The 17,500-nt window shown below is 44.3% G+C and overlaps 1 protein-coding gene and 1 non-coding gene across 3 annotated transcripts in view; both read right to left on the reverse strand.

The window, feature by feature from the left end:
- Positions 1 to 17,500, reverse strand: part of LOC143293535 (slit homolog 2 protein-like) — a 280,554-nt gene that overhangs the window by 58,613 nt on the left and 204,441 nt on the right. For both annotated transcript variants that reach the window (XM_076604455.1, XM_076604454.1), the window contains exons 10-13: positions 14,507 to 14,578; positions 13,953 to 14,024; positions 11,422 to 11,493; positions 4,459 to 4,530 (exon numbers count right to left, since the gene is read on the reverse strand). In XM_076604455.1, coding sequence (XP_076460570.1) covers positions 4,459 to 4,530; positions 11,422 to 11,493; positions 13,953 to 14,024; positions 14,507 to 14,578 — 288 coding nt within the window. The remainder of the gene's footprint in view (positions 1 to 4,458; positions 4,531 to 11,421; positions 11,494 to 13,952; positions 14,025 to 14,506; positions 14,579 to 17,500) is intronic.
- Trnam-cau (transfer RNA methionine (anticodon CAU)) lies at positions 15,125 to 15,215 on the reverse strand. Its single transcript is given in 2 exon segments — positions 15,125 to 15,160; positions 15,179 to 15,215. It is a non-coding gene; the product is annotated as a tRNA-Met (tRNA).

Consider the following 17,500-nt stretch of genomic DNA (forward strand, 5'->3'; position numbering starts at 1 on the left):
ACCTCCCCTAAATTACCGCCCAACCCCTAACTAACCCACAAACTGTTCAAGGCCAGCTCCCCTTAATAACACACCAACCCCTGCCTTTCTAACCCACAACGTTTTTCAATGCCACCTCCCCTAAATTACCGCCCAACCCCTAACTAACCCACAAACTGTTCAAGGCCAGCTCCCCTTAATAAGACACCACTCCCTGCCTAATTAACCAGCAGTGTTCAAGGCCAACCCCCCTTAATCCCTGTTGCCCCAATATGACTCGGCCACCAGTCATGGACCCACACACACAAGGAGCCAAGCTTTAAAACCTCCACCATTCTTTTTATTTTCATTTTTGATGCATTTTATATAAGCAGGTAGTAAAAGAACAATGCGTATACAATAAACGATGCATAGGCACTACAAACTTTGGTATAAATCACTATTGGTGGATACCGAAGCATCCGAAGCACAAAATAGCACAAGTCCGCCTGTATCACAGGGTGAAAGGACACATGGACATTGGAAAATGGTCCTCAAAGTGTAAAATAAATGATAAGCACACACACACACACACACACACACACACACACACACACTGAAATTGCCAAAGACAACAAAAGAGCACCACTCTTAGTATTAACTGTTCTGTCACCACTCGACCTCTAACCCCCCACTGCATTGTTAAAACCAGTAGTCAGACATCAGAACAGGGTGCACGGGCCGATATCTCTCCTGCTCACCGATCATCGCTGAAGACTGCATCACACACACACACACACACGCACGCACACACACACACACACAGACAATTTCCTTTCACCCCCTCCAATTAAATGGACAGGCCACGCACTTTTTAACAGAACCCCTCTTTTTAATCAGGATCTCTCCCGTGCCAGGTTAAGTATATACATACGCCCCCAATTGCATTTCCAACCCAGCGTTTAAACTGTCGACGCTGAAGATTGTACAATAAAGGCTGGCGGTTCCTTTCATGAAGAAGGGAAGGGGGTGTGGGTGGGGTGGGAGCTTGTCACATTTCCAGCGTTGTTACAACCACTGTGCGTAAGACCGGTGCTTTCTTTAACTCTCTCCATACGAACGGCGAAAGAGACGACGTTAACAGCGTTTCACCCCAATTACCATCATCAAAATATTGCAAGCGGAAGGCTCTTATACTGAAGAGGTGAATGTTGACAAACAATACCACAATTCTGACGACGGAAGCTAAAGGTTGGGTCATTCAGACACCCACTGGACATCCGAGGGGTCTGTGTAGAGGAGAAGAGAGGACTGGCCGTACTGAGTGAGTTAAGGGGGAGTTAGAACGTCACGAAACTAGCGTTGGCAACAGCCATCACCGTGCAATAAGACTGGTGGTTTCTTTTAGGGAGAGATGAGGGGAGGGGGAGCCCTGTCACTTCTAAACCGTTGCTAAGCCATCACTGTGCATGAGACTGGCGGTTTCTTCCAAGGGGAGAAGAGAGGGGATGAGAGGGAAACCTTGTCACATCCCCAGCGTTCCCCTATGGTCTGTCAGGACAGGCTGTTATTGTCATCTGGCGGACTGACTGCTTCTCTGACGGCTAGATGGATGTGTGTATGTGGGGGTGTGTGTGGGTGGGGAGAAGATGACATAGGGGTGTGGCTGTCCCCCTCCCCTTCCCCCGTCTCAACGTAAGCCTTCCTCGGCTTCTAATCCTAGCTCTTTTTCCTGGGCTGTCATGGATCAGGCTTGTTAAAATGAACCTCCAGAGTACCAGGTCTGCTGAATCCGAGCGGGCTATCTCTGTGTTTAACTGTTTTCATTTTTTAAAAGTTATATTGCTCTCTGTCCTCAATGCAGTACGTATGGACATGAGTGTGTGTACACAGATCATAGAGAGATAAAGATAGACAGATAGAGAGAGGGAGGGAGGGAGGAACGGACAGACAGCGGAGACAGAGAAAGAGAGAGAACATTAGACAAACGCTTTGACATCACAGCTGCTGCATTGAATACTACAACACACTACACGATGCCTACAATACAAAAAAATCTAGGCGGATTAGCCCTCTTCATTGAAGCTTCTGTCTGTTATTGTCTGACCTACTGACATGGCTGAGGGAATTGTGGACGGTTAAGCACACACACACACACACACACACACACACACACACATAAACACACACACAAACACACACACATATTTACACAAACAAACAAACACCAACACAAAGCAAACATGACCCAATCATTACGCCAGCGTTTCACAGGCAGCATACCAACACGCAGTATCTTCGCCATTCGTCTTCCCACCACAATCCCCTCCTTTCCGCTTGCCTGACTCGAGCGATACATCATTTCTCTACATCGCCACCGCTTGGGGGCTCTGTGGCCCGCTCCCAACAGGTGGCGCCGCCATGATGGATGACAGGGGACGCCACTCGGGTCGCGCAGCGCCATCTAGCGCCCATTTGGGATGTCCCTCCGCCAATATTATCCTGTTGCCTGTCATAATATCCTCTGCATGCAACGCGCGAGTGGGTCCCTAATTCTTTCGAAACGAAAGCTGTTCATCATGTGTGTGTGTGTGTGTGTGTGTGTGTGTGTGTGTGTGTGTGTGTGTGTACCTGCATCCCTGTCTATCTGAATCAAACTTTTGTATACTATGGACATGTCCAAACTTAAAACTTAGATGAATGATATATATATATATATATATATAGATAGAGAGAGAGAGAGAGAGAGAGAGGAGCAAGCAAGCAAGCAAGCTCGTGTGTGTATCTACCTACCTACCTACTTTTCTACATGAAACATTTGTGTATGGACATGTCTGTGTGCGTCCAAATTTCAAACTTAAATAAAGAGAGAAAGAGAAGGGGGGGGGGGAGAGAGAGAGAGAGAGAGAGAGAGAGAGAGAGAGAGAGAGAGAGAGAGACAGACAGACAGACAGACAGACAGACAGACAGAGCGAGTACGTGTTCAAGCACCTGCCTGCGCTGCTAACAACCTGTAGCTCGGACGTGCATTATTATTCCTAAAAGGCGTGTTGGACATAATCATTGCTATCGATACGATAACTACGGTTTCTTTTCATCGTCAGCGCTGTCTTCTGAATGTTCGTCTAATGAGCACATTTTATTGCTTTCTCCGCCCAACCTCCACCCCCACCACCCTGTCTTCATCTGTTCTGCTTGCTCATTGCACACGCACACACGCACGCACACACACACACACACACACACAAATACACACAAACACCCCTCCCCACCACTACCATCACCTCTTCCTTATCACTGTCTTCAGTTTTCTGCTGTCCTTCTAGCTTGAAAGCACATTAATTAATATCATGTTTGAAAGCCAACGATGTGCATGAGAGCTTGCCCGGGCTATTTGTCTTCACAACTCTGTGCATATCATGAGAGAGAGAGAAAGAGAGAGAGAGAGAGAGGGGGGGGGGGGTTGTGCATGTCCTGTCCGGCTGTCATAGATGTGCGCAACACGCCCGCACGGTCGGATATATGGCTAAAAAAAAAAAAAAAAAAAAAAAAAAAAAAAAAAAAGTTAACCTTTTCTCCCCCGCCCTTCTTACTTCTCCCTGGGGATTCTTCTTAACTGAGCTACCCAGAAGACGTGTGAGATGAATTAGAGAGAAGTTGGATGAAGAGGGTGAGGATGAAATGAAGAAGCGCGGGGGTGGGTTGTTTGGGGGGAGGGGTAGGGGGGTGGTAAGGGGGTGTGTAGGGGAGGGGGGGGGGGGGTGGAGGAAGGAGGAAGGTGGGGGGACGGGATGGTGAAGAATAAGATGGTTGGCGCGGATGATAATTGATTTTGGGAAGGAAAATAGGTTGCATGGCGAGACCATGACACGTCTGCCAACGTCAATCATACATTTACTTATTCATTTGTTTGTTTATGTGTTTGTTTATTAATATACATATATATATATATATATATATATATATATATGACACGTCTGCTAGCGTCAGTTATATATATATATTCATTCATTTATTTATTCATCTATCTATTTTTCTATCTATCTATTCTTTTTCGTTGTTATATCTCTTACAAACAGCCCCAAGGTGAGAATCGATTTAAATCCATAGGACTGGGAGATGTGAACAGACTGAGACACAATACAATCCAGAAAAACCGTTACGACACGGTCTGAATTCAGAGACCTTATCTCATGCAGACCGTTATGACACAGTCTGAATTCAGAGACCTTATCTCATGCAGACCGTTATGACACAGTCTGAATTCAGAGACCTTATCTCATGCAGACCGTTATGACACGGTCTGAATTCAGAGACCTTATCTCATGCAGACCGTTATGACACAGTCTGAATTCAGAGACCTTATCTCATGCAGACCGTTATGACACAGTCTGAATTCAGAGACCTTATCTCATGCAGACCGTTATGACACAGTCTGAATTCAGAGACCTTATCTCATGCAGACATTCAGTGTCTCTCTCTCTATATATAGGTACTCACAGGAGATGGAGGGCGTGAAGATCCTTGAAGGCGTCCACTCTCACGCACGTGATCTTGTTGGCGTTCATCAGCCTGCCACAACACAAACAATCCCATGCTCCGTTAGCAACGTGTTAATGATCATCATCAGACAGCAGTGATACAGTGATCATCATCAGACAGCAACGAGTTAATTGTCATCATCAGACAGCAAATTGTTAATGATCACCATCTGAGAGCAATGAGTTAATTGTCAACATCAGACAGCAATGAGTTAATCATCATCATCAGTCAGCAATGAATTAATGATCATCATCAGACAGCAATGAGTTAATAATCATCATCATTATACAGCAAAGCGTTAGGCATCATCATCACACAGCAAAACGTTAATGATCATCATCACACAATCACACAACAAAGAATTAATGAGCATCACACAGCAAAAATTTAATAACCATCATCAGACAGCAAAACGGCCATCATCAGAAGCACAATCTTAACGATCATAATCAGACAGTAATGTGTTTATGATCATGATTGTCGTAGACAGCAAAGAGTTAAGGCACAATTTGTTGATGAAGGAAAGGCAAAAAGTGGGATCTGGAACAGCGGGCAGGTAAAAATATGACAGGCAAAGAAGAGTGAGAACAGATGTGCAGAGAATAACTCGTCATCATAATCTCACGACCAACGAAGAAGAAGAAGAAGAAGAAAAGAAGAGGAGGAAGAGGAGAAGAAGAAGAAGAGGAGGAGGAGGAGGAAGTGGAGAAGAAGAAGAAGAAGAAGAAGAAGAAGAAGACGAAGGAGGAGAAGAAGAAGAAGAAATAGTAGCAAGTGCAGCAGCACTTAAACTGCTTTCATGCCTAACTTTATGAGCAGTTCAATCTAAACGAAGAATGCTCTCCCCCCACACCCTTCTCCACCCCCCTCCTTCTCTCTCCTTTCTCTGTGCATGTCTGTTTACGTGTCTGCATGTCTGCCTGTCTGTCTCCACGCAGACGCCCACACACGCCCACACACCTGGGTTTTCAGATAGTTACAGAAAAACACAATCTACAAACGTATTAATCTTCATAACATAAATCACACCCATTTCACCATGATTTACAACCAAACAGATTCCCCGTGTCAAACCAGAGACACATACCGATATCCTGTTGGAAGGGAGTGTGTGAGGCGAAATCGGGAGCAACGTTTCTTTTTTTCTGTCCCTTCCCCACATTTGTCCCAGTCCACGCCTCCCCAGTCCCGTCCTTTTTTTTATATATTTTTTTTAAACTCATGTCTGACCCGAAGGATCAAGTTCAGGTTCTTAGCAAGCAGTTCCGGTCTGTACTCAGCTTCACCGCTGACAGTTTTAACCAGCGATGTCTCTCACTTTCTGACTTACACTCCTTCCCAACATGTAGCGACATCAACATCACGGAGGAAGGCGTAAGAAAGCTGTCTCTCAAACTCAACCCCAGCAAAGACTGAGGACCTGATGGTATCACAACCAGGCTCCTGAAGACAGTGACTGAGGAGATTGCCCCAGCCTTCAATCTGCTCTTCAGTGGTTCACACAACAACGGAACACTGCCACACGACTAAAAGCAGGCTAACATCACGCCTGTCTTCAAGAAGAGAATAACGCTACAAGACATTAAACTATCGCCCGATCTCCCTTACATGTCTCACCTGAGTAGCCTGCAAAATGATGGAGCATATAATCACCAGCCGTACTATGACCTATTTTGAGAGCAACGACACCCTCTGTCCAGAACGGCACGGCTTCCAATGTGGACGATTTTGTGAAACACAGCTGCTCGGTTATATCGATGAAACCACATTGGAGCTGGACAGATGAGGCCAGGAGGACACAACTGTCCTTGACTTCTCCGTGATGGCTAAGTTGGTGCTATTTATTGAAGAGTACTGCACGTTTGTTAACACTGATGCTCAAGTCGCCGTGTGGTGACTGTAGTGTTCTCCCAAGAAGTCGCAAAGCAACGACCAAAGGGTTTAACTGAGCAAAATACGAAAGAACACCACTTTTAATGCAAACACAAGAAGAAAAACAGATACAGACAACAGACGGGTCACCAGGGTAATTCATATAGCAGGAGCAGTGTTAATCTAAAGTACACATACTAGAGAAAAACTATGTTGTTAAAAGGACATAGTCACACATACAAGATAGAATCGAGCACAGGCATAAAATTTCTTTTGGATAACTTTGTGCAAATGATGCAGAAAGAAAAGGAAATCCATTCCAGCATTGCAAGAATCATGCCCAACAAGATCATTGTGTACACGAAAGAAACCACACGCGTTCAGAACCAGGACAACACTCGAAACCAAATTTAGAACCAAAGAAATGACCGGAATTCTTTTTCAACAGTTAACTTTCTGAGTAGCATAAAGAAACAAGTGTTTTAATGCAATGACCGAAGTCTCACAGGATTTAGACAGGGTCTAAATATAGCCCCCTCCCACTCCAGCAGGGCAGATAAGGACGGGCACGGGGCACTGGAAGGGGGCACGAGGGGCATCAGTAGCCCCCTGAATGTGGTTATCGTGTGTAGCGGCGAGGTGTGATAGGGGGCATTTGATGATGATAACGTCCACACTAGACAGAGCTGCCTGTGCTGCTGGTAGCAAAGAAAAAAAGAAGAAGAAAAAGCCGTGTATGGCCCTTTAGGGTACTTCCTGTCATCTCTTTCTCTCTGTCTCTCTCCCCCTCTGTCTGTCTGTCTGTCTCTGTGTCGCTCTTTCTTCCTCTACAGCCCCCTCTCTCTACCCGTATCCCCTCCTCTGTCACACACTCGCATACTACACATCCTGTCTGTCTGTCTGTCCTGTCTGCCTATCTCATAAACAGTGTCTCTATCTCTATTGAACGAAAGAACCTTTGAGCGGACAAGCTGATAATCTATCTGTTTCCTTATTTCCCGGAAGTTTAGCATCAAACGTTCACAATGACATGTGAATGGGAAACACTCAAACGATTTGAACGTGAGAGTGGACCGAAAAAGAGGTCTCTCCGAGATACACAATGGAAAAGAAAAGTCAGAGGCCAGATACCACAACCAGACAACCAGATCAAGTCCCTTGAAGCGTAATTAATTCACGCCAGAATTTCGAGTGCAAAATTCCCTACAACCACAGAAAATATGGTGTCTAAGAACAGCTGGGGATTATTCTGTGATGTGTAGAAAATAATCAGTTATGGCCTATCCTACCACCGAAAATGAAGAGCATTAGAATCATGGACAGCAGACCCATGATCTGGTCATATCTCAGTGACATGGGTGCTCTCCCTGACTGGTGCTGAAATGCCACACTGGCGGTGAAAGGGTTTTAGGTCCGCTGGCTTTGACACCTTGAAACTGAGACTTCATAAACAGTGCTGTATGGTCTGTGTCCAATCAACCTGAAGAATCAGACAACTAATATTCTATTCAGAAAAATCTAGTGGAAAAAATAGATCCTCAGTGCTCGTCGCTCTTTCCAAACACGTGGTTGGTGAGATGTAAATCGGTCCTCGCTAGGTTATAGTGACGATGATGGCAGCTGAAGTCCACAGGATCAGTTTCGGAGCTCCAGCTCTCCGTATGTGGGAGACATGAGGAGCGATCCGTGATGATGGTTCAGGACATGATAAGGCTCCTGGCTGCGTGCCGGTGTCATGTAAATTACTTCCCCCCCCCCAACCCCCCTACCTTCCCCAAAACACCATCCCTGGCGTAGACTCATCATGATAAAAAAAAAAAGAAAAAAAAAAAAGAAAGAAAAAAAAGTAAAAAAAGACTTGTCCGTGTGAAGAAGAGGAGAGGGAGGGCTGAGAGGGTGTAGGTGGAGATACCGGTGTAAACAAGCTAATTAACAGCGCAAAACTTCTTACCAAGCCATTAGCCATGATTTGCAGGACCGACAACCCCGCCTGCTGTGCTTGACGGCTGCCGCAAAGTGGCGCTGAAGGCAAAGAGGCCGGAAGTACGTCATAATCGTAGTAAAAAGCGCGAGTTTGATGGCGGTGTAAGGTGGGTGTGATAAGGAAGAGCCTGTAAACATCGAGTTCTCCCCCCTTCACCATGCCCATAAATTGGCTGTGCTTGATAAGCTGGTTACTGCTGGCCCAGGATCGCTCCGCAAGCTCTTTTTCCTGCTGCAAAAAGTACCATGCTTCTGTTGTCGAGGGTAAAGTCCGCAACTACATGGCAATGCTGTTTTGACAAAATGTCTGTTCGCGTGTTTGTTATATAGGCCACTCTTTTTGTCTGTATTTTCACAGTGACGATTTGTGTGTGTGTGTGTGTTTAACCGGTTTTACACATATCTTTGTGCAGCTGTTGTTCTTGACATTCCTTTGTCTGGTCTTTCTGTCGTAATGTTTTTATTTATTTTTTTAAATTTAAAACAACAACTTTTTTTGACAGTTTTGTTTCCGTGGCTGTGATGTATATAGGCCATTCTTTTGTCTGTTTCTTCATGATGATTCTTTAACTGCTTTGACAGTTTTGTTCGTGTGGTTGTGATATGTATGGGCCATTCCTTTTTATCATCTTTTGAAAACTACTCACAACCATAACTGTCATAATCATAACTAAGACAACCTGCATTTTCTGGACTGTGAATTTCCTTTCTGCAGTATGTCTTCGAAATGTCAATATTATTAAACCTGTGTGTGTGTGTGTGTGTGTGTGTGTGTGTGTGTGTGTGTGTCCGTGTTGTGTATTCTTCTTTCCCCACGTCGTCACTTCATTCTTTTCTTCCCTTATGCTTTTCCTTCCCTTCAAACAGCCTTCTTTACGCAGACATAACGAGGGGAGAGAGAGAGAGAGAGGGAGATGGAGAGACAGACAGACTGGGACACAGAGACACTGAGACAGAGAGTGAGACAGAGAGAGAGAGAGAGAGAGAGAGAGAGAGGGAGAGAGACAGAGAGACAGGAGAGTGGGAGGGAGAGAAAGAGGTTTGTGGAGGTAATGGTGGTGGTGAATTCGATTAGGCGGAACCCACTGATACGGTAGGGGTAAAACCGACGGGAGTTCGTCAAGGTGTAACAGAAGTAGCGGCACCAACGGAAGGCATTTAATGGTGTGTAAGAACCCACTGCACCGTAGTAAACTCTCTGTGTGTCTCTGTCTGTCTCTCGGTCTGTCTCTTCCCTCCCCCCCTCTCTCTCTTCTCTCCCTCTCTCTCTGTGTCTGATTGATCTCTTTAATCGTTATGTTTCTTGTATATACAGCACCTTCCCCACAGTGCCACCTTTTGAATGGGCTAAAATTGGCCGAACCACAATAAATCATTCGTGTTCGTATTCTCTTTGTCTGTTCTCTGTCTTTCCCTGTCTCTCTGTCCATCTGTCTGTCTATCTCTCTCCCTCTCTCACTCACTCGCATCCCTTCTTTCCTTCATCCCCTTTTCTCTTGCTGTATTTTTTTTCTGTTTCCTTTGGGTTTCTTTCTCCCTTCGTCTAAGCACGAGGCTTTCTGAGTGTCAGAAAGGGGGAACAGGAGCACCAGCTTTAACCCATTAGCTGCTGAACCTCGGTGAAATGAGATCAATGTGGCGACGGCTTTCACGGCATTTCCTGGTTGTTTTGTTGTTGTTTTTTTGGTGTGTATGCGCATGTCAGTGATGTGTAAGGGCTTTAGCTGAACAAGATTTGATGTAATGCTATCCCAAGAGGAAGACGTTCTGATGAAAAAAGAATGGTGACTGGCATCCTGACCTGTAAGTTTCAATGTTATAGCAGTGAGGTCACTGCCCTTCACTGACGAGCACACGTCTCTTGCAGCAACGAAGGGGTTAAGAATGAGACAGAGATACATCAACTACATGGAAATAAAAACAACAACAAAAAACGTTAGTTCTGTTTCCAACAGAGAGAGAGAGAGAGAGAGAGAGAGAGAGAGAGAGAGAGAGAGAGAGAGAGAGAGAGAGAGAGAGTTTGTTGCTGACAGTTATTGATTATCATATCATGGCTTGTTGCCTTTGTGCTTCTTTGTAGGTTCGTTCTTTTTGGGTTGTTTTGGCCGATATTTTCTATATAGTTATTTATTTAACTCTAACTGCACCACCCCCTTGGCAAAACAGCTATGAGGAGGAGAGATATAGACGAGAGAGAGAGAGAGAGAGAGAGAGAGAGAGAGAGAGAGAGAGAGAGAGAGAGAGAGAGAGAGAGAGAGAGAGAGATGAGAACAGTCAAGCAATTCACAAAAGCTCAATTCATTGCACTGACAGCAGTGTGGACTGGATAATTTAATCAAGAAAGATGCGATCCTCCGATGTTAGTATCAATCCCAGAACACAGCCTGGCTATGTTGTGGGGAGGGACGGAGCATTAGGGGAAGCGCGGGAAGGTAATGGTTTAAAGATATCTATATTCCTGTGATTAAAGTCACGAAAAGAGGAATACTGGGCAAAGCGGAAATGGGAATCTGAAAAACAAAAACAAAAAAACAAACAAAAACCAAAGTACGGAACAAAATATTGCAGATCGCACGCGAAGCACTAAAAACAAACAAACAAAAAAAACACAAAAAAACTACGTGTTACATGCACTGCATGGAACTGATGCTCACAAAAACTAAGGAATGAATGAAGGAAGGAAGGACGGAAGGGAAAAGGGGAGGAAGCAAGCAAGGAGGAAAGGAAGGAAGGGTGGAAAGAATGATATAAGCATAGATGGCAGGTAAGAAGGGAGGAAGGAAAGAGGGAAGGAAGGAGGGAAGGAAGTAAAGAAAGAATAAGGGAAGAAAGGAAGGTGAGAAAGAAGGAAGGTAGGAAGAAAGGAAGGAAGGGAGGGATGAAGAAAAACAGGAAGGTAGGAAGGAGGGAAGAGAGGGAGCGAAGGAAGGGAAGGAAGGTAGGAAAGAAGCATAAGGTGGAGGGAAAGAAGGAAGGAAGGAGGAAGGGGCGGATGGAAGGAAGATAGGGGGAAAGGAAAGAAAGGGAGGAAAGAAGGAAGAAATGAGGATAAACAAACCAACTCACAGTAACTGCAGCGATGTCAGCCCATTGAATACTCCAGGAGGAAGCTCAGTGATCTTATTCCCGTAAAGCACCCTGCAAAACAGTACAGTTCCCGTTCGATCACAATTCAGGCTACAATGCACACATTTCTATCAGCAGAGATTACAATTCAGGCTACAATGCACACGTTTCTATCAATAGAGATTACAAAACTGGTTACAATGCACACGTTTCTATCAACAGAGATTACAAAACTGGTTACAATGCACACATTTCTATCAGCAGAGATTACAATTCACGCTACAATGCACACATTTCTATCAGCAGAAATTACAATTCAGGCTACAATGCACACATTTCTATCAGCAGATATTACAATTCAGACTACAATGCACACACTTCTATCAGCAGAGATTACAATCAGGCTACAATGGACACATTTCTATCAGCAGAGATTATAATTCAGGCTGCAATGCACACTCTACCTGCAGACATAATTATCTGTCACATATTTTGTGTTTGCATTGCGTGCACATTACAACATGACTTGATATAAGACTTTCTTATCGTCCTGTCGAATTCACTGTATTTGTATTGTGACATTTTCAAATAAAATTCTGTTTAAACTAAAACGATTTCACACAATTTCTTTGATATTCACTTTTTTATGGTTTTCTTTTTTTTGGTTTTGCTTCGCTTAACCGGTATGCACTGTGTGTCAAAGTGCTTGTGTCTTCTCTCTCTCTCTCTCTGTGTGTGTGTGTGTGTGTGTGTGTGTGTGTGTGTGTGTGTGTGTGTGTGTGTGTGTGTGTGTGTGTTCTATTCCCTTCCCGTACACTATTGTAGATGTCACTGTCTGCTTTCATGAATTGTCACAAAAACAAATTCTATGAGAGGTAGTCCAGGTGCAAGTCATTGTGATGAGATGATGAAGCGAGGTCTCGTGTGTAGCATGATCTTAGCGTGCGTAACAAAAGAAAAAAAAAAAGAAAAAAAAGAAGGAAAAGTAGAAAAAACAAACAAACAAAAAACACGAAAACTCGGCAAAAAGATGGTTGTCCCTGGTAAAAATTCTACAGAAAAAAAATCCAGATTCACAGTTTAAAACAATTACACTTTGTGTGTGTGTGTGTGTGTGTGTGTGTGTGTGTGTGTGTGTGTGTGTGTGTGTGTGTGCTGCCCCGTCATATGCCCCGTTTCAGTGGCATAAACTCCCACGCCGCTCATTCCGAGTCACCCATACACGGCCACATCCGGGTTCGTCCATCACATTCCCAACATCGGCAGTCCACAGGGAACCATCGATGTCAGGTCGCCAGGAGGCCACACACCAGAGGAGACCCTGCACTGCTGCTGAGTCACTTCGGTGGTGTTAAGTGGTGCCTGTTCTGATTTAACGTACTTAGGACACCACCCACTACGCCCCCTACTGACGACAATAACTGCTTAGTCGTGGATCAGACGGAGTGTGGAGACCGTCCCTCCAACGGCAGTCCCCCATGAATCCGCCGACACTGGAGACCTTGACAAGACTCACCCCAAGCACGGAAGTGGAGGGGTATCGAAACTGAGGTCACAATGACAGCAGGGCATGAAAGGCCACAGACTTTGGGACTATTTTTTATTTATATTGGTAATGATGAAGGAGAAGGACGAGGATGACGATGATGATGTTGCTATGGAGGTCCATTTTGGTTTGGGACTACATGACAAGGCTGTACACTACGCTTCCTTTCATAATGAATATTCCAGCGTCAACCAGGCCCGAGAGACAGAGACACTTGCAGTGTTGGTCAGGTAATTAGAGCAACACATCCAAAGACGCATCCGTGAAGTGGATGATACTCGACAGTGTGGTCCCAGTCTCCCTATTTAAGCCCATACCCCACTCTGGGTTGGAGCCGGCCGCGGGCCGAAATACCCAACTCCGCTGGGATTCGAACCCGCGTCCTCCCAGCCGTCAGTACTCGACGCTAACCACTTCGCCACGGCGGCTGGTTAAAACAATTACACTTGCAGACAGAATAAACAAAAATAGAAGAAAAAAAGTTGGCGCTGAACTGTGGCGAAACACTCTTCCCATGGGAAGGCAACACAAATTTCACACAGATAAATCTATTGCAATGTAATACGATACAATAATAATAATAATAATAATAATAATGGATACTTATATAGTACACTATCCAGAAATCTGCTCTAGGTGCTTTACAAAAAAAGCTTTTGTTAACATAAAACATTACATCAATGTTACATACACACAACAAAATGTGACTACACACACACACACACACACACACACAATACTAACAAACATACGACATATCAAGAAGAAAAAAAAACATTTCGCCACAGTCGTCGAACGCTCGTTAAAACCGACAAGATTATGCCCATGACTACGTTCCCACACAGATAATGTTATTTGGAAAATTGAATTATGTTTCCTGGATTACTATTTCGAACAAAGAAAATGAAATAATACAAATCTATACAATATAACACAACACAACACAACACAACACACAATCCCAAGCTGATGAAGAGACACTTACAGTGAGCTGAGTTGGTGCAGACCGGAGAATGCATCAGGGGCGACAAAGGAAATCTGGTTGTTGCTCAGATCTCTGTAGGACATACACACAGGACCACAACATCATTCATGTATGCTTCAGACGCAAACACACACACACACACACATACAGGCACAACGCGCGCGTGCGCGCTCACACAAACACACGCGCGCGCGCGCACACGCACGAGCACCTTCACTTCCACCTCTCCCCCAAAAGGAAATGTACATACATATTCTCGCTCAACTGTACCTACAAAAGCCTGCACACACACACACACACACACACACACACACACAAACACACACACGCATTCGCGTGCGCGCATACACACACGCACACATTCACAAACACACAAACATACAGTCACACACATCCACACACGTGTACGCATACGCTTCACAAACACACAAACATACACAGTCACACACATCCACACACACGCACGCATACGCGCACAGACACACACACACACACACACACACAGCTGAAAAGAAAAAAGAAGAAGTGATCCAGTGACTCGTCCGATGACTCACATTCTCCTCAGTTTCTTCATGTCAGCGAAGGCCCGGGAGGGAATCTGTGTGATGTGGTTTTCCTCCAGACGTCTGCAACACACACACACACACACACACACACACACACACACACACACACACACACACACACCAGTTTGTTTAAGATTTCCCAACACCATCACCTTTCTCTCACTTTTGTTTCAAGCGTGGTGACTAAAAATTATATAGATACGCTGCACCACACCTGGTAAAACAAACAAACAAACAACAACAAAAAACAACAAAAACAGAAACACACACACACACACACACACACACACACCACCACCACCACCACCACCATCACCAACAAAAAAGGAGCAGATGCCTCATCAAAGTTTTATACTGGAATGAAGTGGTTGAAAAAACACAACTTTTGGACGTTACGTTGATACTCTTCCCCCCCCCCTCCCCCCGCCAATACTATCTTAGTCTGTGTCTACATTTATGCAGCAGTAATCTTCTTTTCACTTGTCAGTTTCAGTTTCAAAGAAGTGTCAGTGCATGCGGACAGTTCCATATGCGCTACAACACACATGTGACCTTCGCATCAATACAATTCATTATTAAAAAAAAAAAAAAAAAAAAAAAAAATCATGCCCCGAGTGAGGATCGAACTCACGACCTTCAGATCGCTCTGCTTTCAGTGATTATGAGACTGACGCGCTACCTACTGCGCTATCGAGGCACTCTCTACTTTCAGTTTTATGAAACAACATTTTCCTGGTTCAGATTGTCGGTGACATTGCTGCGTGCGTTGTTCAGTTTGTCAGATGAGCTTTCACCTGTTGACGCATTCTGGTAGAACACACACACACACACACACACACACACACACACACACACACACACACACACACGCACACACACACACGCACACACACACACACACACACACACACACACACACACACACACACACACACACACACACACACATACACAACAAAAATAAAAACAACAACAAAAATAAAAACAAAAACAGCAAGAAACAAACAACACCCCCCAAAAAAAATTAACAACAAAGAAACAACAGCAAAAAAACAACAAAAATACACGCCACTTAAATTGGGGTGTGTGTGTGTGTGTGTGTGTGTGTGTGTGTGTGTGTGTGTGTGTGTGTGTGTGTGTGTGTGTGTGTGTGGAAGGGAGGGCTGTGGGGTGGCAGGGAATGTATGGGGAGATAGAGAGTGAGAATAAATTATTTCCAACAGTGAAGATATTAGCACATTGGCTGACTTACATATCTGCCGTTGTTTTACGATGCACACAAACATACAAATATCTCTTGATATTCCATATATATATATATATATAAAGATAGAGAGGGGTGTGGGGGTTGTGGGAGTGGAGGGCTAGAGACAGAGAAAGAGAGACAGAGACAGAAGGAGAAAGAGAAATAGAGAAAGAATGAAAGAGAGTGGGGTGGGTAGATAGTGGTGATGAGAGGGTTAATCCAAAACATATCAAACCCTTTAGCAGTAGTTTTTGTTTGTTTGTTTGTTGTTTTTTTTGTGTTTTTTTTTTTTAGCAGTGTTCCAGATTACTTACCACTGGTTCAAAAACACCACCACCACCACTACCACCACCACCATCAAAAACAAGAAACATACAAACAACAGGAACCAGTTTTAACACACACACACACACACACACACACACACACACACACACAACCCAATCTTTCCTCTCTGACCCTGCCGAACTGCAACAAAAGGACAATCACTGGAAAGGTTCTTCGCCATTTATCTCCAGATGCACACAGCTTGTGCCGAAGGATATTGTCTGCGTGGAACATAAAGCCACTCTATCATAGCCATGTGGGCAGCTGGGCAGATATCCGTTCCCTCACCTCAAGCTCACGCTCTATTATGTTTTAAGACAACAAACACTGTAGGTACTTCTGGGCTCCGTGAAAAACAAAGACTTCTTGAGTAATAGGTCACACATACCCTTGACTTTAAGAGTTGCACAAAATGCTTGCTTATGCGTAAAGTGCTAGGCCATCGACCAAGAAATAGAACAGTACAGCCAACAATTGGTGAGAAGTTTTTCGTTTGTTGTTCTCTGTCGATTTCGCATAAACAAATCTGACCCATCCTGTCTATGTGAATATCTTTACCTCTACACCCCATCTCTCTCTCTCTCTCTCTCTCTCTCTCTCTCTCTCTCTCTCCAGTCAGCCTCAGATCGACAACAGTGTTACATTGTTGTCAAATTCAGTCACCCATCGGCAGCAGCTTTGTCTCTGTCTCTGGACCTTTTACACTTGGAACGATCCCTTTCCCTTTCTGTCAAATCTGTGCGTTCATCTCTTTCAAGTTTGGTCTTAAAGCCTACCTCTTTCTATGACAGCCTCTCTCTCTCTCTCATCTCTCTGTCTCTGTGTGTTTCCGTCCATAGTCTCCCTAGCCATCCATCTGCACGTAGTTATAGGTTTGGTCTTTCAACTCTTTGGCTCAGAGTTATGGTTGTGTGTGTGTGTGTGTGTGTGTGTGTGTGTGTGTGTGTGTGTGTGTGTGTGTGTGGTGTGAAAGTTGGGTGTGAAAGCGATTTGATTCATGTCCACACATGATTTTGCGATTAATTACTACTACAATTACTACTACTACTATCATGATTTACATCAATATCATCATGTTTAATACCATCACCATCACCATCATAACAATACCACTACTACTACTACTACCACGCCTGCTACTACTATGACTACTGTTACTTCTTCTATTACTTCTAATTATTATCATTATTATTATCTACTTATTTTCTCAATTTTCGCCAAGAAAGAACGTTCTTTGCGAAGTGCCAACGGAGTGAATAAAACTTCCATCTTTTTTTCGCTATATCAACACACACACACACACACACACACACACACACACACACACACACACACACACACACACACACACATGTTGCGTTAAGATGGTACCCAAGGCTATGTAAACATTACAGATTAACGTATTGACA

Source organism: Babylonia areolata, chromosome 19 (genome assembly GCF_041734735.1).
Source record: "Babylonia areolata isolate BAREFJ2019XMU chromosome 19, ASM4173473v1, whole genome shotgun sequence".
NCBI lineage: Eukaryota > Metazoa > Mollusca > Gastropoda > Neogastropoda > Buccinidae > Babylonia > Babylonia areolata.